At 37.4% G+C, this 22081-nt stretch overlaps 1 protein-coding gene, 1 long non-coding RNA gene and 1 pseudogene across 13 annotated transcripts in view; 2 read left to right on the forward strand and 1 right to left on the reverse strand.

Moving 5' to 3' along the window:
- PIAS2 (protein inhibitor of activated STAT 2) overlaps positions 1–22081 on the reverse strand; it is a 95934-nt gene that overhangs the window by 7281 nt on the left and 66572 nt on the right. For 10 of the 12 annotated variants that reach the window (XM_045457660.1, XM_045457659.1, XM_045457668.1 and 7 more), the window contains 4 exons: positions 14111–14271; positions 12776–12909; positions 10982–11153; positions 4442–4581 (listed from right to left, as the gene is read on the reverse strand). In XM_045457660.1, the coding sequence (XP_045313616.1) occupies positions 4442–4581; positions 10982–11153; positions 12776–12909; positions 14111–14271 (607 nt within the window). Of the gene's footprint in view, positions 1–2289; positions 2519–4441; positions 4582–10981; positions 11154–12775; positions 12910–14110; positions 14272–22081 lie in introns of those variants that run through there. The other 2 variants (XM_045457669.1, XM_045457665.1) reach the window with 1 other exon arrangement.
- LOC123588346 lies at positions 5850–6223 on the forward strand (annotated as a pseudogene).
- On the forward strand, positions 6676–20132 carry LOC123587708. Its single transcript, XR_006707469.1, has 3 exons — positions 6676–6689; positions 17358–17360; positions 19968–20132. It is a non-coding gene; the product is annotated as an uncharacterized LOC123587708 (long non-coding RNA).

The following is a 22081-nucleotide window of genomic DNA, read 5'->3' on the forward strand; positions in this document are numbered from 1 at the left end:
TCATCATTTAATAGAATGAGAAGCAATAAAAATGATGAGAGAATGATCTGGATTCGGACTATTAAAAAAAAAAAAAAAAACCATACTTAGGCTCTTAAAAGATACTTCACATTTATTTTTTTAGAAATACACCAACCACATTGAGCTTCAACTAAAGTAGTACTTCTTAAACAGAGATCCGTTTCATGGATTGCTCTCTGTCACTCTGTCCCCACATCAAGAGTAGTACACAGTTCAGTGCTCTGCACAAAGCAAGCACCTGGTTAACTGCTGCTCGCTAACAAGCCAAATCTTACGGTTTACTGGGTTATAAGCTAATGCAGTTTTCTGAACCAAAGATCTGGGACTCTCCAATTAAGCTTTAGAAACAGGAATGTGGAAAAGGTTGCCCAGTAATACCATTTTAAAGTATTAAAATTATAACAATAAATAGTAAAAATTTTCAGATGTGAAAAGTCTAGCAATAAACTTCAAAGTCAGTTCCCCTAAACCTCCCTAAATTTCAAAACATTAAAAAAAAAAAATCACATACTAGGTATAGGTCAGTGAGACAGGCCAATTTCTTGTTCAATTCTATGAATTTTTATATGCTAGCATTCAATGTCACCTCAAATATAACGATCATACAGAATACAAGTCTGATATTAGACTGTTACTCAAAATAGAGAATATCTGTGGAAATGATATTTAATATATTAAATAACCAATATGAATAATTTATAACTCTTTTAAAGTATATTTATTCCCTTATAATCTCTAAGGATATGATAAAAATGCTTATCAAGTGATACACGCTATAGCACCAATCATTTCAATGAAATCAGTTTCTAAAGCATCTTTAAAAACTGTTAATATGATTTTTCACTCCATATGCCTGTCACTAGCTATATGATACAATGGAATTTGAGCCAAAACTGGACAAAGGGGATCACAACGAACTTTTCCAACGACTTCCCCATTAAACTGATACTCACTAGATGACATCTCAATAAGCCAAGAGTTTCTTCACATTAATATTGTTCAGCAAATCCTGTGCTTCTGAAGAGAGTAACTCAAAATCTGTCTAGCCCTTATAGTACCTTTTGAATTTTATAGTCAACATTTCATACTATTGACCAAGTCACAAAGACAGTTTATTGGCATGTCTTTTAATGGACTTAATTTTATTAATTTGGTTTTGCTTCAAATGGTATAACATTTTTCTTTTTAAAATAGCTTCTGCTTTTTGTAGCTTACTTAATTTTGTATGTTCAATCACTTTTAATGTCTGTTCAATCACTCAGTCCATTTGAGTAACTTAAACCTTTCTTTTTTTTTTATAAAGCTAAAGGAAGGAAGTATTAATATCTCTTGCAATATTGTGTATTGGAGCCAAATCACTCAAAAATGCTCATTTTCTACATGTTTAAATATTCCCACTTCATAACCAATTGAGATAAATATACAGGCTTGATATAGTCTTCAAACGGTTTGTGCAGCTCCAGCACTGGAGGCTGCCCGGCAAGGTGCAAAGATGCTTCACTTTTTCATTAGTTCAATTCTCAGCTCTTCAGATGTACTCTAATTGTCTTTGATGATCATTTCATGTGTGCCAGTCAATATATACCGATGAGGGATTTAAGACACTTGATCTGTATCTTTTGACACTTTATCCAAAGATAACTGAATATGGTGACTTATAAAATGCCGTAATAAGACACCTAGAAATGTTTCTAAGTTTGGTTAAACTTGACTTTCTCCCTAGCATTACGCAGATGCTCTCTATACAAAATCCAACATTGTAATGAAATACTTTCACTGAAACCATTTTTTCTCAAACACTAACACTGAGGTTTGATGCGGTATTTCAGATGTTATTCCTTCTGACAAAAAAACTTTAAACTATTATCAAAGTCCTGCATTTTACATATTAAGTATACTATTAAAACTCTTACACGAAATAGATGAGGTTTCATGAATACTGATTAAAACATTGCTGCCTTGTTTTTGTAAGTTTAGTAAAATGCTGTTTTCTTATTTCACCGTAAGTTTCAACTGCAATATGTTGTACTGATATGTTTTTACGCCCACCTACATATTTCATGGGTGAAAACGCTCAATTATTTTTAACTAAAAAGCAGGTAGTGTTAAAAATTCAGATGGTACATTCTAAATGTTTTATTAACACTGATGAAATTGTAGTTTCTGGATTTTAAATGCTTCCTTAAGTGAAACTGACTCTACATGTCTTATTAATAACACCACATTTTCCTTACTTGAGCCATGAACTTTAACAAAACATTAAGTATGTAAATGTTTAGCACTTTCCAATTTTAATGTACAACTTTTGAGCACCATTCACACCTGACAATATGGCACTAGCAATAATAAGGCAGTCATATTCTTTCTTGAAATAATCAAGCTGTTTTCCATTCCATAAATACAAATTTTTTGTTTTATTTTGTAATTCATTGTTGCACAGTATCAGAAGATGATCCAAGCTGCAGTTCATTATTAATATCATTTCTTCTTTGTTCTCCTGCAGATTCAGAAGATTCATATTTATGATGTTTAAAAGGAATGTTAAGAAATGTATTAAAACTTTGTCATCTCTCCATTCTTGTTCTATTTAATATTTTATTATAAATTATTAAATTTATAAATATGAAAACTCTGCACAGTAGGACTAATTACATAAAAATTATGCACAAAAATAAAACTAAAATAAGCACTAACTACAGAAGAGCACATTAACAATAAAACAAAGTAAAAACTAAACTATTTAGATGTAGCAACTACTGCATAATTCATAGATGATGACAAACTGGTAATTCTTCTGAAGTACAACAGACCCTATTCTGTTCAATTTATCAAACGGTAAGAAAGCAGGTCAACGTTCTAATAAGCAGTGTCACCATCCTAGTTCACACTCGCTAAGTATCAGCCCTGCATATCGGTCTTAGTTCCTTAATACCAGCTTGGAACGTATTTTACAAAATACACAGTTCACATAACTTATTGCTTCTTACGCCTGCACTTTTTATAGTCTCCCCTTATCCCCAAACTTTGAAATAATGTCAATTCTCCAAAATTAAAAATTCATCCAGACTCACGTAATTTGAAAACAAATGATCTGTAAACTGTGGCTATTCTATTCCTAAATGGCCAGGGTCACTTTCGTAAACAAAAAGTTTTTTCAGGATTATTTGTGATTTCAAGGTCTTTAGGAAAACGAATCCTTCTGGAATGTTTGTTTGTAACACACATGAAGATGATACACACTCTTCAACCTCCTTTAAAACTAGCCACAGTTAAAGGAAAACTTGGCAGTTACGAACTAAGTATCTCTGAGTTTCCATCTGTCTTGTGGACCATGAAACTGCCCCTGTACCTTAGAATCAAGCTTTGTATACAACAAATATTTTTTAATTGGTGCCCGATGGACTTAACCAAGTTTTAAAATGCCAATTCCCCAAGTACATACGGAGTAAACATAGATGGTTAAGTAGGTTTTTTGAAATTTTTTGATAGATACTATTATTAGTCTATTCTTCTCCATTAAATTTTACTCAAATAATCTGAATAAATTTCAAGTGGCAAGATTACACTGGGCCAGGTACCACAACTATCAACTGTTTCAACAACACAAATTTTGCCCAACAAAATATATGCTGTGCTTGAAATAAAGGCCTCATATAGAGGGATATGAAAAATAAATTGTAGGTCAAAAGTAACTTTACAAATCTAGAAAAGAAGATTATTAACAGGAAAAGAGAAGGGTATTCCACTAAAAGGGCCCTTCGGAAAGAAGGAAAGTCATGAATGTAAGAGGCACTGGCTTCAGCTTGCTCCAATTTGATTGATCAAAAATGCCTACAAAAACAATGGCTATGGAGGGAAGAAAAGTGGGGGGTCTGTGGGGGAGTTCCAAATTTCATAATATGGCCTTGGTTCTAAGGTTATCCGAGCAGCCTTGACTTTTTCAAAAGATATCCCTAAATATTAAGCAGTGCTCTAAGGAAAGAGCTGGTAGACCCTATTTTTACAGAGCAAAACGGCCTCACAGGGCAAAGCCACTGATAATGTTAACCCTGTGGTACACCAGGACGTTCTGAAGCTGTGATGGGCTACCGAGAAGATTATGAGAGAACACTCTACCGAATCTGCGAAGCTTCAATGACAAAGACAGTGTCTCCGAGTACAAATTCCTCATGAGGGAGAGCAACCCCTAAAAAACTTTCCTACCGTCCTACTAGATTTCCTATCATCAGTAATCCACAGATTGCTCTGTAGTTAAAATGACAGGAATTGAAGGTGATATATTAAAACAGATACGACTTTTATATGAAGGCTTCAAATTTCCTCAGTATTTCCGTTTAAATTGTAACACTACGTTCGCTCCACAGATTTAGAGGAAAAACAAATAAAACTTGGTAACAAGAGAAAACAACTCTTCACATACCTGGCAAATCTGATGACATGCTTGATATTGGCGTGTGGTGGAATGGTACTGAGTAGTCTGCTAATGAAGGCGGAATAGCAGCCGGATCAACCGAAGTCACACTGGGCACCCTTACAGAAGATGGCTGATACATGAGAACCCTGTTTTAAATAGCATGGGAAATTACAAACAATCTGGCTGTTAGTTCACAGGAGAGAAGGGCTGCACCACCGGGCATTCTCAGTCGTCAGCGCACTAAGTTTCAACACAACTACACGGCGGCTACTCACTACACAGTACTCCACTCTACTCTCCTCTTTCATAACAGTCTTCATTTTAACATGAACGTATGCTGGCTCTCAACAGCAGCTGTGACATAAGAGCAAGTTGGCATTAAAACATAGTGTACGGTGCTGGAGGAATACATAAAACTTTCATCCACAGAGAGAAATATATTTTACATATGCTTTTACGAATGTATGTGTAACATGGATGTGGATATTAGTAACTGTATCTAGAAAGAAACTTAGAGGGGCACCTGGGGGGCTCGGCCGGTTAAGTGACTCTTGATTTCAAGCTCAGGTCATGATCTCACAGGTCACGAGACCATGCCCCACATCAGGCTCTGCACTGACAGTGTGGAGCCTGCTTGGGATTCTCTGTCTCTCCCTCTCTCTCTGCCCCTCCCCTGCTTTCACTCACTCACTCTCTCTTGCTCTCAAAATAAATAAACGTTAAAAAAAAGAAAAAAGAAAAAGTTAGAAATAAACTGAGGCCTCCTAAGATTGGATTTAAATCACGGCACCTTGATAAGTAAAGCTATCTATTATATACAGTTCAACCAGAATTTCTTCCATTCTAACTTGAACTGTGTTAATTACTAGCAATCTTATCTGAGAATCACCTGAGGCAACATTGCCAATCCTAATGCCAGCCAACCTGACGATAGGCAGCAATCAGAAATTAGAATAAGATGATTTCTCAAGACTTAATATAAAACATCCAGAAATAAAAATGTTAAGTTACTATGATATCTACTCTAAGAGGGTTTATAGACTTTGAAATTAACTAATCATGCTACTAAGAATACAAATTAAATACACTTTAAAAATACATTAACTGATTAATAGATATATACACACACCACACACACACACACACACACACACACACACACACACAATTACAGCTCTATAATTTCAAGAAGCAGTTTAGTTAATCATATTTTTTTTTCTAATGCTCAGGAATAAAGAGATGATTTTGCATTCTTCCTATTGAGCTTTCATTTTCTCTTAGCCCAGGTTAAACAATTAGAACCTTACAAGACAGTATAAGCAATGTGATGGACCCTATGGCTGACGGTGGCCATCCCTTCTGGCCATCATCCTGGTGAGGCTGCAGTGGTAGCAGCTACTCTCTGATCTTCCTGATGCCACCCCAGGATGACAAGAAGAAAAACAGGCAGGCAAATCAGACAAGAAAGGCAAAGACCCACTGAACCAATCTGGGGGCAAGACCAAAAAAGAAATAGTCCAAAGGCAAAGTTTGGGATCTCAGATCACTAACCTGGTCTTGTTTGACAAGGCCACATATGACAAACTCTGCAAGGAAGTTCCCATCTCTAACCCCAGCGGCTGTCTCTAAGAAATTGAAGATTTGCAATTCCCTGGCCAGGGCAGCCCCCTTCAGGAGCTCCTTAGTAAAGGCCTCATTAAACTGTTTTCAAAACATAGAGTTCAAGTGATTTACACCAGAAACACCAAGGGTGGAGATGCCTTGCCGCTAGTAAAGAGGCATAAATAGGCTCCACCAACTGTACATTTTGAAAAATACAACTTTGTTATTAACTAAAAACAAAAGGAGAGGGGACAGAGACATAGGGACATTAATGCTGGCATCCCAAAGCACTGCCAATGAACTACTTACTATAAGCTTCATGAGAGAGGCACAGAATTATGTAGCTGGGAGGGACCATTACAAAAACGAAGCCAACAGAAACTTAGGACCATGGTCACAAAGCTAGACCAAGAGGACCGTGAGGACCTCTAGGCGTCCTTTCCTTTGGCTGGAACTCTTCTTGTCACTGCTCAGATTATTAAATACGAACGGTAAGAATTGATGACATGGTTTCATGACACTTTTCATACCCTAAACAACTGACAAAATATTTCATGACTTCAATTTAAACCTCAAACCATTTAAATAATCACAACCTATTTAGGCACTGGAGTCATTCTAAAACCAGTTTGCATGATGACACGACGATCTTGTCCAGCTCTTACTCTACACTATCTGTCAAAAATATGGATGTCACTGGAAATGTGGAAAAGGAAGGCATCTTCAGAGTACATATATGGCTATGTTGACAACTGTGTTATTCTCAGAATAATGAATAAATAACACAGGTCAGAGTTCCGAAGTCTTAAAAGTGGATCCACCGGGAACAATACACTTGAGACAATTAACAGAAGCCTGGCATTTCAAACACATTTTCCAGAGGTAGATGAAGATGGAAGTCATCATCCAAACAGCAACCTGCCTAACTTAGAATCAGAAGGCTTCCTGGTCTCCACTGTTACCTAGAGACCTAAAATCACAAGCAGGAGGTGAACAATACTAGAAAAGGCAGATTCTCTGGGGGGGGAAAAAACAAACTGGGGATGAGATCAAATAAGTTATGTTGTATTAAAACATATCTTTTCCTAGAGGTTTGAAAACAGTGGTCCTCTACAGGGATGAAAAGTACAACAAGTAATCACCAAAAGCGTTTTCAAATTACACGTGATCCTACCATCAACATGGGAATACGTATCTGAAACGGGGCAGAGGGGGTAAAAAGGAAAGAGACTGGCGTGCTCATGCTGAGGAAGGGATTAAAAGAGTGGCTCTGATTATTCTATCTCATAGTATTAATATCTTAATCGTATTTTTTAAATGTAAGAGATAAGCTTTTGAAGACAGACACCCATACACCCCCCCCACACACACACACACACATATGCATGTCTGTGCCTACCTTCCTCCTGCTCCCCTTCTCTTTCTTTCATATCTCATACTGAAAGTGTCTTTTGTCTTGACCCTGAACTGAACCCTGAACTTGAATCAGATTTATAGGCGACAATAACAAAACTCCTTTGCTCCAAGCCCCATTACTTACACCTGTAGAGTCAAGTCAGTGTCCCAACTTACTATCATCACAGTAACATCTAATTATTGCATAGGTTCTGACCTCATAACATGAAACTTTAAATGATTAAGTAACTACTCCTTGTTTCTCCAATACAAAACGCTGACTGTCACGATATGTGAAAACGTCAAAATCCAATGAAGGTACAAATTATTAGATCAACATCTAAAACCTCAGCACATCTGAAAAACTATTTAATGTAGATTAATTTCTATTAGCTGAACTTTGTAACCATTAACACAAATTCAATTTTTATAGAATGGGTAAATTAGCCATTTGTTACCATTAGCAAATTATGTACTGGTAGCAGATTATGGTTTTAATTAGAATATTCACAAAGACAACATTCAGAAAGGTAAAGGATTCTAATGTCTATGCAAAAAATAGATGCATTTATAAAAATGGAATAACAGAGACCATGGAGAAATGTAAATGGCTATATCTGACGGAACTGTGGGTATAAAAATGTGATGCTATAAAGTAATAAGAAAAATTTAAAGTTTGTAACATGTTACTGCCTCCTCATGGAATTGGCAAATACATACACAGGCATATGTATACATTAGGTACATATGCCTAATGTATACATATGCCCGTGTATGTATCTGCTTGAAATTTTTGTAGCTTTACCTATAACATCACAGCACAAAGATACTGCTGGAACATTGCTGGACAGCAAATAGTATTCTACAATGTGCACTGGATCACGGAATTCATCATAGTTGGCCCACATTTAGATGTCTGAAAATGAGTTAACAGTTCAATAACTTGAATATTTATCCGTAAACCTGAAATTCCCTGTATGTTCCCAATTTATCATACAAGCATAAAAAAGACTCAATTTTGCTACCAATTGCTAATGAGTCTTAATCCACAGAAATACATATTTATCTCTATTCTTGTCTATTTCTGTCTTTAGAATACCTTATTAATGGCAAAGCAATCATTCATTGGCTCAGGGAATGTGGTAGGGATATGATATTTAAAATTATCTTTCCATGTACAAAAATATCAGAGGTTTCTCTAAGTCTTAGGTTAAGGTGTCGGTCTCTTCTGATTGGTACTGTATGATGCATTTAAGGACTACAGTAGGTACATAAGGAGAGAGGCTAAAAGGATTCCCATCAAAATGTTAACACAGGTTATGTCTAGGTGGAATGCATTCTACTTCTTGATGCACTGTGAAATTGTTCTTAAGAGTAATTTTTACTAAAACAGTACCTCCTAAAAAATAACTGCTCAGATCTCCGGGATTTAACTGAAGGCAAGTTTTTCCTGCTTTCTTATTCTCTATTCTTTCTCATTTGCTTACTATCACTGGCCAAGAAGTCCTATGATAAACTTCTACAGCAATGGAAAACCATGAAAATGTTGGATGCTGAGCCACAAGACAGAATATGGAAAGGAAGACCAGGAACAAAACCAGAAAAGCATTAAGACTTGGAAAGGATTACAGAGGTGACCTAACCACAGCCTAAGTCTGGATCCATGACACCCGCTGGGACAGGTGGCATCCACTCTACCTCAACACAGAAGATGTGATTTTAGTATAAAACATCAACTTTCTTAGTGTTCAGCTCCTATGGAAAGTCTTTCCATGTTATCTTTTCCTCCACTGGACTTAGATCTCCCAAATATTATAACAAAGAATAAACTTAATCCTCTTCATCAACGATTCCCTTTTAAGAATTACAAGATATTCGCACATTCACATATTCTCTTGTCCTGGTTTAACAGCTTCAGTCCGTAGACCCATCCATCCATCACGTTACAATCTGCACAATTTACCAGCCTGTTCTCATCTCCTGATGATCAACACGGACTAAGATGGTATTAAGTGAAAATCACTTAGACATAAACAGAATAAAACTAGCATGGGTATATATCCCGGACACTATGGTTCTTTCATTAACGTAGCCTAAGAATCAATCAGCTCCAGAGTGGTAAACCTTTCAAACCATTGTGAATTCTAACATTTCAAAGAGTTCCTATCAGGAATGGCTACTGATGAACTAAATACCTTTCCAGAATCCACTAAGATGACTTCACAGTCATCCTTATGACAAGATTCATTCTATCAATGTATTTCCTAATAATAAAGCATTCCTGAAGGTACCCTACTTTGTCCTAAGGATGGATATTGTTTGAATATACAATTAAATGATTTCCTAAGATTGAACTGAGAACTCTCATGGAGTTTTCTAATATGAGCCAGCTTCATTCTGTATGGTTGTTAATGTACAAATCTCATTTGGGTACTAGGAATTATGTTGATTTCATGGAACGAGCTGGGTAGCTGCAACTCACAGACTTTTTAAAGCAAAATGCAGAGTAGAAGTCCATTTATATAAAATGTCTAGAACAGGCAAATTCATACAGATGGAAAGAAGATCAACAATTGCCTAGTTTAGGGGTATGAATGGGGATTAACTGCAAATGAACAAGAGAGAAGTTAACTAGGTGTTGGAAATATTCTACAACTGAATTATGATGATGACTGGACAACTGAATTTATTAGAATCAATGAACTGGGCAACTTAATAGTTAAGATGGGACATTTTTATGGTATATAAGTAACGACCCAATAAAGCCATTAGAAAAAGTAAGTGCACTGAGAGGCCCAAAGGACAAGACTGGCACACCCAAGTCTGAAACAATATGTTCAAGGAATGTCAAGGGAACCCTCTGCTACTTTCTTGCAGGTTCCAAAATTTTTTAGAAGCACCTATTGCTAAGTATTCAGACCTGTCACTATACAGGACAGTAACAGCTTCTATCAGATGAATCATAAAAACTACATGCTAGAATGCATTTACTTGCCCATAGTTTGCCCTGGAGAGGATGAAAAGGGAAGGCAATCAATTTAACTCTTTCCTTATCTTACTGAAACCTGAAAATAATTTTATGAGGTAGGCATCATTTAACCCCATTTTACAGAACACAAAAAAAGAGGCTCAAATAAGTATTTCATTCAAGATCACAGAACGAGTAAGCAATGGTGTCAAAATTGGAATCCACACTTGTTAGATTCCCAATTCCACACTCCATTTTACACCAGGCTTCCTCATGTTGGTCTGTGACGCCAAATATACTCCTTACAAATTGGTTCAAGAAAATGACAAAAAGGATCAAATATGAAATAAATACTCAGACATGAGAAGACCTGAACTCTCACTTCCCAAAGATGTAAATAATTTCATCAAAATTTTCTTTCCTTTAAACAATGTGCTCTCTTGAAAAGATTTCAACTGAACAAAGGCAAATTAAAATAGCCTTCTACGGTTATGCAACTCTCAAAGAGACATTTACAAACCTATACCAAGAACAGTTAGTTCCAAGTGTAATAAACAATAGTGAACTATAAATTAACAAACCCTTTGGTTGGGCTGCTTTGTGTTTCTGACATAAAGATGCATTTCCTTTTGGCAGGAGGGTCTTCCTCTTCATCAGAAGAGCTTTCTATAGTCAAGTCAATAACATCCACTTTCTTCTTGCTTGTCTCATTGGCTACAGTCACTGAACAAGGCTTACTGAGGACACTTGAACCTGATGTAGGGAAGAGAAGGAAAAGAAAAAAAAATCAAAGGTGCAATACACATCCAAGAGAATATACAGTCAGTAAAAAGCCACATACTCTGCTCTATGGATGGAGACTAACTCCTTAACTCTGGACATCTATCTATAAAATGACTGCTCACCTGGGAGAAAAGGTGAGCTCTATGCCCTGCCAGACAGTCAAAGCCTCCTTTGGACAGCATGCTCTTAGCTATCTCCCCAGTACTGCCAAAAAATCTGTTCAGATCCTGCTGCTCAAGCTGTCTCCCCAGGTAAGCAATCATTTTACAGACAGCCTGGGGTTAGGGATCCAATCTCCAGTCACAGACAAAAGTATGTGGCTTCACTAGCTGTGTATTCTCATAGATGTGTGGCAGTGTTGAGTCAGAATCAGGCACTCCCATTACAGCAAAGCGGTACCCGTGTCAAAGCATGTATAGGCCCCTCTCTGTAAGCCAAAACTGGATAAAAATGTTCACCTCGGTGAACTGAAAAAACTCCAAACCTCTCATTTCAGTTATTCAGATATTTGAAGCTCTTCTTATCAACCATCTACTGATCACTTAGGTTCTCCTTTCTGCCCACATATACCTACCATATATTAACTCACCATTTCACAGAAATTACATTATGCCCTATAATCTGTTTAACAGAAAACTAAGGCTGGCTGATAGTGGAAAAGCAGCAGCAACTACTCAACTAAATCACTATTCTTCTCAAAGATGAGGGAAACCTCAATCATTCTACCTACAGGTTCGGTAACAATCAAGGAGAATGATTTTTTTTTTTTTTTTTAAATAGGCTCCATGCCCAATGGGGGCTTAAACTCATGACTCTAAGATCAAGAGTCCCATGTTTTACCAACTGAGCTACCCAGGTGCCCCAAAAGAATGACTAATAGTGACATAAAATAGTGACTTTTACTTTTTACTCTGAATACTCACTATTCATTATATTGTTAGAATGCCAAATATAATCAACACAAAACTCAAATGCAGTGAGTGGACATGGTCAGATAAGAAGAAACATTCAGTTCACCTATGGGTTCAATTATTATAACTGTGCCTTAGTTTCCCCACTCAGTGTGGGCAGATATAGGGAGTTGAAGGTTAAGCATACATCCTAGGTAAAGGCAATGGTCAAATTTCTTCCCACAAAGAAATGGAAACAGTCTGTTCACTTCGTTAGCAACTAACCTGTGAGCACCTGCCTCTACCCTCCATAGATGGATTATGTGGCCTAAGGACACCTAAACTTGGGGTTTCCCCCAAAAGTTTCAAAAAAATTCTGAAAGCTATCCATAAAAATGTCATTTATAATTTTTCACTCTGTAACAAACACATTATATTAAAATGACTTGGGATGATTATTTCATTTACTTTATATATGACAAATATACTATGAAAAAGCTAATTATAAGGTGACATACACCTTACCAAATTTCTTAAGGTAAGAGTAAAAACCGCTTGAGGGAAATTACGTATGTAACAGACGATCAAAAGATACAGTTCACAAACAAAGCTCCAAATGCAGGTCTAGTGGCCAAAGTTAACGATAAAGACAACGGTGCGGGGGTCTCATTGCTTTGCCCTCCGTGGCTATCCTGCACATACTTTCTATCTTTGTACACGGCTGGCTGGACACTTTCATAGCTTCTTTCTTCGGTCTCATTGGACACCAAGTGCCATCTTCTTGGAATTTGATCTCATCCACATCAGAACAGTCATTGAGAATTTCCATGAAAAGCCTATAAACCAATTAAGAAGTGCACAAATGTAATCCATGGCTTTGTTCAAAGGTGAGCTAAGTAACACATACTGCCTTGGAGACAAAAGTGATGCTATTTGACCTTTTTGTTTGTTTTGGTGTTTCAATACTTCACACTTTACAACAGCTGTTACACAACCCCCCCTTCCCCTCCTAGGTTTTAGATCTTTAAGGGGTTTACTGAGTATCATCTAAGAAACCAGTTGACTAAATAGACACCTGGAGCCTCCTAGCCAGGACTGGCAGTAAAGAGCAACCTCCAGCATAACATACAAAACAGACATGAGCAAATATAAAGGTTATTATACAAAAAATAATTTATAAGCTTATTATCAAGAAAAAATGTCATAGGGGTGGGGAAAGGAGCATTAGGGCCATTAAAAAGTCTCAATAAATTTAAAAGAACTCAGCATACAAATTATGTTCTATGACCATAATGAAATCTGAATCTTCAGAAAAATATGTGGAAAACGCCCAAATATTTGGAAACTAAACAAAACCACCAATGAGACAAAGAAAACATAAAAACATAAATTAGAAGGTATTTTGAACTGAATATGAAAATTAATAAAATTTGTGGAATATAGCTAAAGCAGTACTTGAAGCAACAGTTATAGCATTAATCTTCTTATATTAGGAAAGGACTCAAATCAAACCTCAGCTTCTACCTAAAGGAAACTAGAGAGCAAATTAAAATGAAAGTACACACAAAAAGGGAAACAACAAAGAACAGAAACAAATGAAATAGAAAAAGAGGAAAATCAATCAAAACAAAAGGTTAGCAACCTTCAGTAAAACTGACAACCTTCTGGTCAGACTGAAGCTCACTCAGAAAGAAACAGATCACCTGAGGAACCCCATGTATATTAAAGAAACCGAATTTGTAGTGAAAAACTTTACCACAAAGAAAACCCCAGTCCCAACCATCTTCACTGGGGGATTCTACCAAATATTTGAGGAGACAAAATACCACCACTTCCCAACTCATTTGTATGGGGCCAGGATTACTGTAGTATTAAAACCAGACAAAGGCATTACAAGAAAGCAACAGACGAATATCCCTCGTGAAATTTAGCAAAACAAAGCCAATGATAAAAAGGATAACATGATGCTAGACTAGAAGTTACATGAGGCTGTACTGCATGTTTACACAGCTAACACTTATGCTGGGATATACTTACCCATCTAAAATTAGACTTTCATAGGCAGCCTTTTTGTCGCACACAGGACAAATCCAGGTGGGCTTCTTCTCATTCATTTGCAGATAAAGGGCAGCATCAAAACACTGTAGATGTGTACAAGTCACTGCACGGCATGGGATCGTCAGCCTCATTTTCCCTAACTACAGAAAGGGAAGACAACAGGGGAAACCTTTCAGAAAGGGTAGCAAAGCCTCAAAGGCAAGAGTCGGTCATAAAAGTCTGAAAAGATCTCACAAGAAGATCAAAATGAAAAAGATTTTCGAACCAGAATTTCTTTCTAATCAAGATCACTACATATATTATTTGTGTTCACTCACTGCCCTATGACTTTTAAAAGACTATTTCAGGGGCACCTGGGTGGCTCAGTGGGTTAAGCAAGCATCCGACTCTTGATTTCAGCTCAGGTCATGATCTCACAGTTTGTTAGTTCATGTACCACATTGGGCTCTTCACTGACAGTGTGGAGCCTGCTTGGGATTCTCTCTCTACCTTGCTCTCTGCCCCTCCCCTGCTTGCACTCTCTCCCTCTCTCTCAAAATAAATAAACATTTAAAAAAAATAAACAAAAGCCCATTTCAGTTTTTGAAAATAATTAACACGTAAATTCAGAGGCAGACAAAAATACATATACAACAAAAACCTCTTTCTCACCTGTTACCCTGTTTAGAGGGAACCACTATCACCCACCTCTTGTATGCTCTTTCATAGATATTCTATGTATAACCCAGTGTGTATTTTAAAAATACATTTTCCCATAAATGGTGGCAAGCAATACACACAATTCTGTGCCATCTGTCACATAATACAACTTAATAATTATTTCACGTATATTCAGTACATAAAAAGCTACCATGATATGAAGATATAATTGATGTGAAGTATGTGATATGAATGATCATTATTTACTTAACCAGTACCCTCCCCTGGTGATGGACATTTAAATTGTTCCTAATATTTTATCACTACAAATGATGCTGTAATAAATAACTATAGGCTAAACTCCCAGAAGTGATATTTTTGGGTCAAAGGGAAAGTGCATTTGTGATTTCTGTCATACTAACAAACTGTATTGATTTATGCATATACGTGCATTAATGAGCTTGGTTCCCCTCAACTTTGTCAACACAGTCCTATTAATTCACTTTGATCTCTGCCAACCTGGTGAAAACCACCCCATTATAATTGTGAACTACATTTCTCTTATTATAAGTGAAGCTGAGCTTATTTCTACTTTTTATTTTTAGAGAGTGAGAGAGTGAGTATGCGAGTGGGGCAGGAGGAGAGAGAGAGAGAATCTTAAGCAGGCTCCATGCTCAGTGCAGAGCCCAATACAGAGCTCGAGCCCATGACCCTGGGATCATGACCTGAGCTGAAATCTACTCACCCAGCCAGGTGCCCTGTTCTTTTTTACTTCTAAGAGTTATCTGTGTTTCCAAGAGCAGTCTATACATAACCTTTTCTCCTTCCTGGTTGGCTATTAGTCTTTGGTTATTTATCTACAGAAGCTTTACGTTAAGTCAGCTTCGTGTATGTGATATGAATTGCAAATGTGTTTTTTATTTACAAAAATGTTTTACTTGTGTATAATCACATGTGCTGATATTCCAATATACTTGTATATAGTTCAGTGCTCTGCTCAATTCTTATTCCAATTGGGAGAGGTACACCAACATCAAGACACACACCCAGATTAGACAGAGTCTTTCAACAACCTTCCCTATACATTTCCTTTACAGAGAACCTATCAGTTTATGACCAGCTCTCTGTTATTCTGACAGAAAATGTGTTTCTCCCACTATGGACTCTAAACTCCACAAGGACAAGGTCCACGTCACTGTTCACCACTAGAATCCAAGTGTCACAGCACAGTACCTGGCACACAGCATATGCGCAGTATTTGTTGACCAGATGGTAGAACAAATGGAAAAAGACGGGGAAAGTGGCAAAAGGAACAAAGGGGAGAAAAGGGAGGAAGGAAGGACTTCTTCATGTGCCCTCTAAAGTCCAGAAGAATTCACAGCAAAATTACATCATTAACTTTGCCTGAGGGGTAGGATTTTTAGAATGTTCCTGTTTTTTTTCCCTTTTGGTTTACCTCTCATTTCTTTCTCCTAAAATGAACATTTGGTTATTTTGTAATTAAAAAGAAAATAATGTAGCCAAGCCATCATCACAGCCATAACTAATGTTTGCACAGTTCTACTTACACGCGAAGTGCACGTTGAGTCTATTTATTAATCCTAGTGAGCTTTTAAACCTAACAAGTGTGCTACATGATCCATCTATATTATCATCCGCCCCTGAGAACACTGAGGCACAAAGAGGGTAAGTAATGATGACCATTGCAAAGTCAGAAAGTGGCAGGGCCAATATGTGAACCAAGCAGCCCTGGCTCCAGAGTCTATACTCCTGATCACTGTGCTGACTCCATCTGAGGTCCAACTAGAATTCTAAACGGGATCTTAGAAGTTACCGTGATTCATGCAAGTATGGAGCACAAACAACTCATTATTTAAGGCAGAAAAAAAGTGAGAATGGAACTAAAATAGGCAATTTCTCTTCTTATATGATACTTGCTATGTTTTCCCTTCCTTTAATAACAAATTATCCCTTAAGTGATGTAGAATCTTACTGTGTGCTAAGGAGTTTTACATAAATTTCACATAATTTTCATAACAACCCTATGACTCCAGAAAGAGTAGTACCTATATTAATGCTTTTGAAATGAAGATGCTGAGGCTACATGAGACTACAAACACCACACTCACTGAGACACAGTGGCTGGAGCTAGAACACAAACCCAAATGTTTTTCACTTCCATGAGAACCCTCCTAGTTTTTACATCATACGTGGTCCTGGTTCTCGGTTTTTAATTATCTATCCTTCCCAATTTTGCTAACAGTTTTTGTTCTGTTAGGAATGGATTTAGCACCTAATGAGATGATCACAGGGGTTCCCTCCCACCTTTCAATTATTAATATAAATAATTTTAATAGATTTTCTAAAATCAAACCATTGCATTCCTAAGAGGCATCCCTTTGTTATCACATATTATTCTTTTAAAATACTGGATTCTTCTTAAAGTACTGGATTCTAGTGGCTAGTGTTTTATTTAGGAATTTTTCATCTTTTTTTTTTTTTTTTTTTACACAATCAAGTGCCTAGAAATAACCGAAATAATAACTTTTTTTAAAAAGGTTGAACAAGGGGCGCCTGGGTGGCGCAGCCGGTTGGGTGTCCGACTTCAGCCAGGTCACGATCTCGCGGTCCGTGAGTTCGAGCCCCGCGTCGGGCTCTGGGCTGATGGCTCAGAGCCTGGAGCCTGTTTCCGATTCTGTGTCTCCCTCTCTCTCTGCCCCTCCCCCATTCATGCTCTGTCTCTCTCTGTCCCAAAAATAAATAAACGTTGAAAAAAAAAACAAAATTTAAAAAGGTTGAACAAGTAATTTACACCATACCCAATCAACAAAATACCTACAGTGACTAAAATAAGATACATCTACACATTAATTTTTAAGATATACTGTTAATTTTAAAAAAGTAAAGCAAAGAACCGTGCATGCAGCACAATTTTTTCCAATAAACGTGCATGATTATGAACAATAGTTAAATCTAGAAAGATGTATTTCATACCATTAGTAATAATGTTACTTCTGACTAACAGACTTAAGCAATTAAAAATTTTTTATCTGAATACTTTTACAATAAACTAGGTATTAATTGTCAACTTTCATAATTTATTCCTTTAAAATAATGCTCCAACTTGGCCTACTATGTTTTTTTTGGCTACTAGTTCTTGAACTTTTGGCCTCAGAATCCTTTTACTCTCTTAAAAATCGAGAATCTCGAATAATTTTTATGTATATATTAATCAATATTTACTATAGAAATTAAAGCAGACATTTTTAAAACAAGAATACACAAGTACACACTATACCACCATCAGTGACCCTTGTTCACCACCACTGTCTACTCAGGACAGAATGAGAGCAGAAAAAGGACAAACTGTGTCCTGGTATTATTATAAAAACAGCTTTGACTTCGTGAACTTCTTCGAAAAGTTTCAGGAGACCCAAGTATCTCTGGGTCACACTTTGAGAATTTGCTTTTTATCTTCTTCAGTGCCATTTTCATTTCTCCTGTCACTGCCTCAGAATTTCCACAACATACAGAACTGAAAACATTCACTGCTGTGGAAGTTAATGATCCTAAATTTAATCCTACTCTACCGTCTCTCAAGAGTTAATGAGCATTTCCCAAGTTAAAAAGGCCTTTCTTACCATCTGGCCAAATGTGATCAATTTCCTAATACTGATCATGGTGTGTTAGTAAAAGAAATTTTGAATGTGTTAAATTCTATTTAGTCAGATGTCTGATGGATAACGGGCACCTGGGAGGTTCAGTCGGTTGACCACCTGACTCTTGATTTCGGCTCAGATAATGATCCCAAAGTCATGGGATTGAGCCCCGCAGGGGGCTCCACACTAAGTGTGGAGCCTGCTTAAGATTCTCTTTCCCTCTCTTTCCCTCTCTCCCCATCTGCCCCTCTCCCCACTAGCACAGGTCTCTAATAAAAAAATAACAAAATAAAATATTCCATTTAGTCAGATGATGGTGCTATTTTATGAATGAAATGGTTCCCAACCAATTCAACACTTTTTTTGATTTGTAGAATTTATTTTTATTTATTTAACGTTTATTTATTTTTGAGACAGAGAGAGACAGAGCATGAATGGGGGAGGGACAGAGAGAGAGGGAGACACAGAATCGGAAGCAGGCTCCAGGCTCTGAGCCATCAGCCCAGAGCCCGACGCGGGGTTCGAACTCACAGACCGCGAGATCGTGACCTGAGCTGAAGTCGGACACTTAACTGACTGATCCACCCAGGCGCCCCAACACTTTTTTTGATTTGTAAAAATTTTTAAGTTTTAAATGCCAGTTAACAGTGCAATATTAGTTTCAGGTATACAATGCAGTGACTCAATAGTTTCATACAATACCCAGTGTTCACCGTATCAAATACACTCCTTAATACCCATCATCTATTTCTCCCATCCTCCACCCACCTCCCTTCTGTTAACCATCAGTTTGTTCTCTGTAGTGAAGAGCCTGTTTCTTGGGGCACCTGGGTGGCTCAGTCGGTTGAGTGTCCGACTTCAACTCAAGTCATGATCTCACGGTAAGTTCAAGCCCCACACTTCGCTCACTGCTCTCAGTGCAGACCTTGCTTCGGATCCTCTGTCCCCTCTCTCTCTGCCCCTCTTCTGTTTGTGCTCTCTTTCTCAAAAATAAATAAAACCTTTTTTTTTTTTTTTTAAGTCTGTTTCTCAACAGATGCTAGCGAGGATATGGAGAATGAGAAACCCTCTTACACTGGTGTGAATGCAAACTGGTGCAACCACTCTGGAAAATGGTATGGAGGTTCCTCAAAAAGTTCAAAACAGAATCACCTTATGATCCAGCAACTACACTCCTGGGTATTTACCAAAAGTATACAAAAATACAGATTCAAAGGGGTACATGCACCCTGATGCTTATAGCAGCATTATCAACAATACCCAAACTACGGAAAGAGCCCAAATGTTCATCGACTAACGAATGGATAGAGGAAATGTGGTATATACACAAGGGAATGTTGCTCAGCCATCAAAAGAATGAAATCTCACCATTTGCAACAACGTGGATGAAGCCAGAGTATATTATGCTAAGTGAAATAAGTCAGAAAGACAAAGACCACAGGATTCCACTCATATGTGGAATTTAAGAAATAAAACAGATGAACATATGGGAAAGAAAAAAGAGAGAAGCAAACCATTAGAGACTCTTCACAATAGAGAACTGAGGGTTGATGGGGGATGGGATAAATGGGTGATGGGTATTAAGGAGAGCTCTTGTTATGATGAGCATTTGTTATTATAAGTAATGAATCACTTAATTCTACTCCTGAAACCAATATTACACTATATATTAACTAACTAGAATTTAAATAAAAACATGAAAAAGAAAAAAAGGGTCTGTTTCTTGGTTTGCCTCTCTTTTTGCCCCTTTGCTCATTTGTTTCTTAAATTCCACATGAGTGAGATCATATGGTATTTGTGTTTCTCTGACTGACTTACTTCGCTCAGCATTAATGCTCCAGCTCCATCCATGTCGTTGCACATGGAGAGATTTCTTTCCTTTTATGGCTGAGTAATATTCCAGTGTGTGTGTGTGTGTGTGTGTGTGTGTGTGTGTGTGTGTGTGTGTGTACACACCCCACATTTTTTATCCATTTATCAGTCAATGGACACATGGGCCATTTCCACATAATGCTGCTATAAATATCAGGGTAAGGGGTGTGTGGTTGGCTCAGTCAGCTGAGTGTCCAACTCCTGATTTCAGCTCCAGTCATGATCTCATGGTTCATGGGTTTGAGTCCCGTGTCAGGCTCTGTGCTGACAGCACAGAGCCTGCTTAGGATTCTCTCTCTCTCCCCTTCCCTCACTCATGCTCTCTCAACATAATAAACAAACATTTAAAAATAAGTATCAGGGTACGGGGTGCCTGGGTGGCTCAGTCAGTTAAGCATCTGACTTCGGCTCAGGCCATCCTCTCACGGTTCCTGGGTTGTTCAAGCAACAGGCTCTGTGCTGACAGCTCAGAGCCTGGAGCCTGCTCTGGTTTCTATGTATCCCTCTCTCTCTCTCTCTCTGCCTCTCTTTGCTCCTGTTCTCTCAAAAATAAACATTGAATCTCTCTCAAAAATAAACATTTAAAAAAAAATTTTTTTTAAATAAGTACCAGGGTAAAATGTTAAGCAGAGTGTCTAAATTGATTTTCACTCTACTATAATCTAATCAGTATCTATCTAAATTAATAAAGAATGTGTATAAGTAAAAAATGGCCCAAATCAGTGGTCCCAAGCTATATATGAGTCAGAATCTTAAGAGATAAAATCAAACCCAGCTTCGTTTTTTATCCCCCAGCCACCCAGCCCATGTCTGCAGGACAGACTGAAAATCACTAGCTGCTATCACTACGATACAACTCCTGTGTAAAATTCACTGTGTTCAGAAATATAATTACACACACTCAATCAGATCCTGCCTTCAATAATGACTGTAAAATTACCTTTCGTAGGTCCCAAGGAGAGAGGCGTTGGACTGTGCTCCCCACTATCCTGATTCATGTCTACTCTGAATCATTTTATAAACATACTGTGAAATGTAACTAACATCTCTTCCACTACCTTAAAGCTATCATTTTCTCTCATTTTTGCCTCCTATCCCAGGGTTCACCTCTTATCCTTCCAAATGCCTACGATCCATTCTGTGCTTCTCTATTTCCTACCACTGCACCACATCCTGTGTTAGTTCCACAGCCAGCTAGCTGCACTCTTTTCTGCTTTCTTCAACTAATACCAGTACTGTCTCTTCCTCAAAAACGACTGTCATTCGTTTCATTTGATCGAAACACCTGTTTGGTGTTTTAATTAATATGCATCATATCCTACAGTTAGCTTCAACTTCATGTTACCACTACCACAGCCTGAAAAGAACCATTCGTGCTTTTCTTAGTGCTGAACAAACCAGGTAGGATGAATACTTAAGCTCAAAAGACAGTCCAAGGAACAGACTTGTTTCACTTGTCAGCAGAGAAAGAGAGTATTTAATAAACTTAAAGCAGGATCTTGTTACTTCATCTCTTTAAAAAATTGAAATGTTAATGTTCTTAAACACGGTCAGCTTTACTGAAAAGAAACTGCTCCCTATTCTTATACAGAAGGAATCCTAACCACTCTGATATACCACCTTCACTATTTTGAAAATCTGAGAATCCATTAGTATGTTGGGCTATTGTGTTTTGTTTTGGTTGTTCTCATACAGAATGGCACAGTGTTTGAAGAAAAAAAAAAAGGAAACAAATTAAAAGAATAAAAAACAAATGCCAAGAAAATAAGACAGAAAATGG

This window comes from Leopardus geoffroyi, chromosome D3 (assembly GCF_018350155.1).
Source record: "Leopardus geoffroyi isolate Oge1 chromosome D3, O.geoffroyi_Oge1_pat1.0, whole genome shotgun sequence".
NCBI classification, from domain to species: Eukaryota; Metazoa; Chordata; class Mammalia; order Carnivora; family Felidae; genus Leopardus; species Leopardus geoffroyi.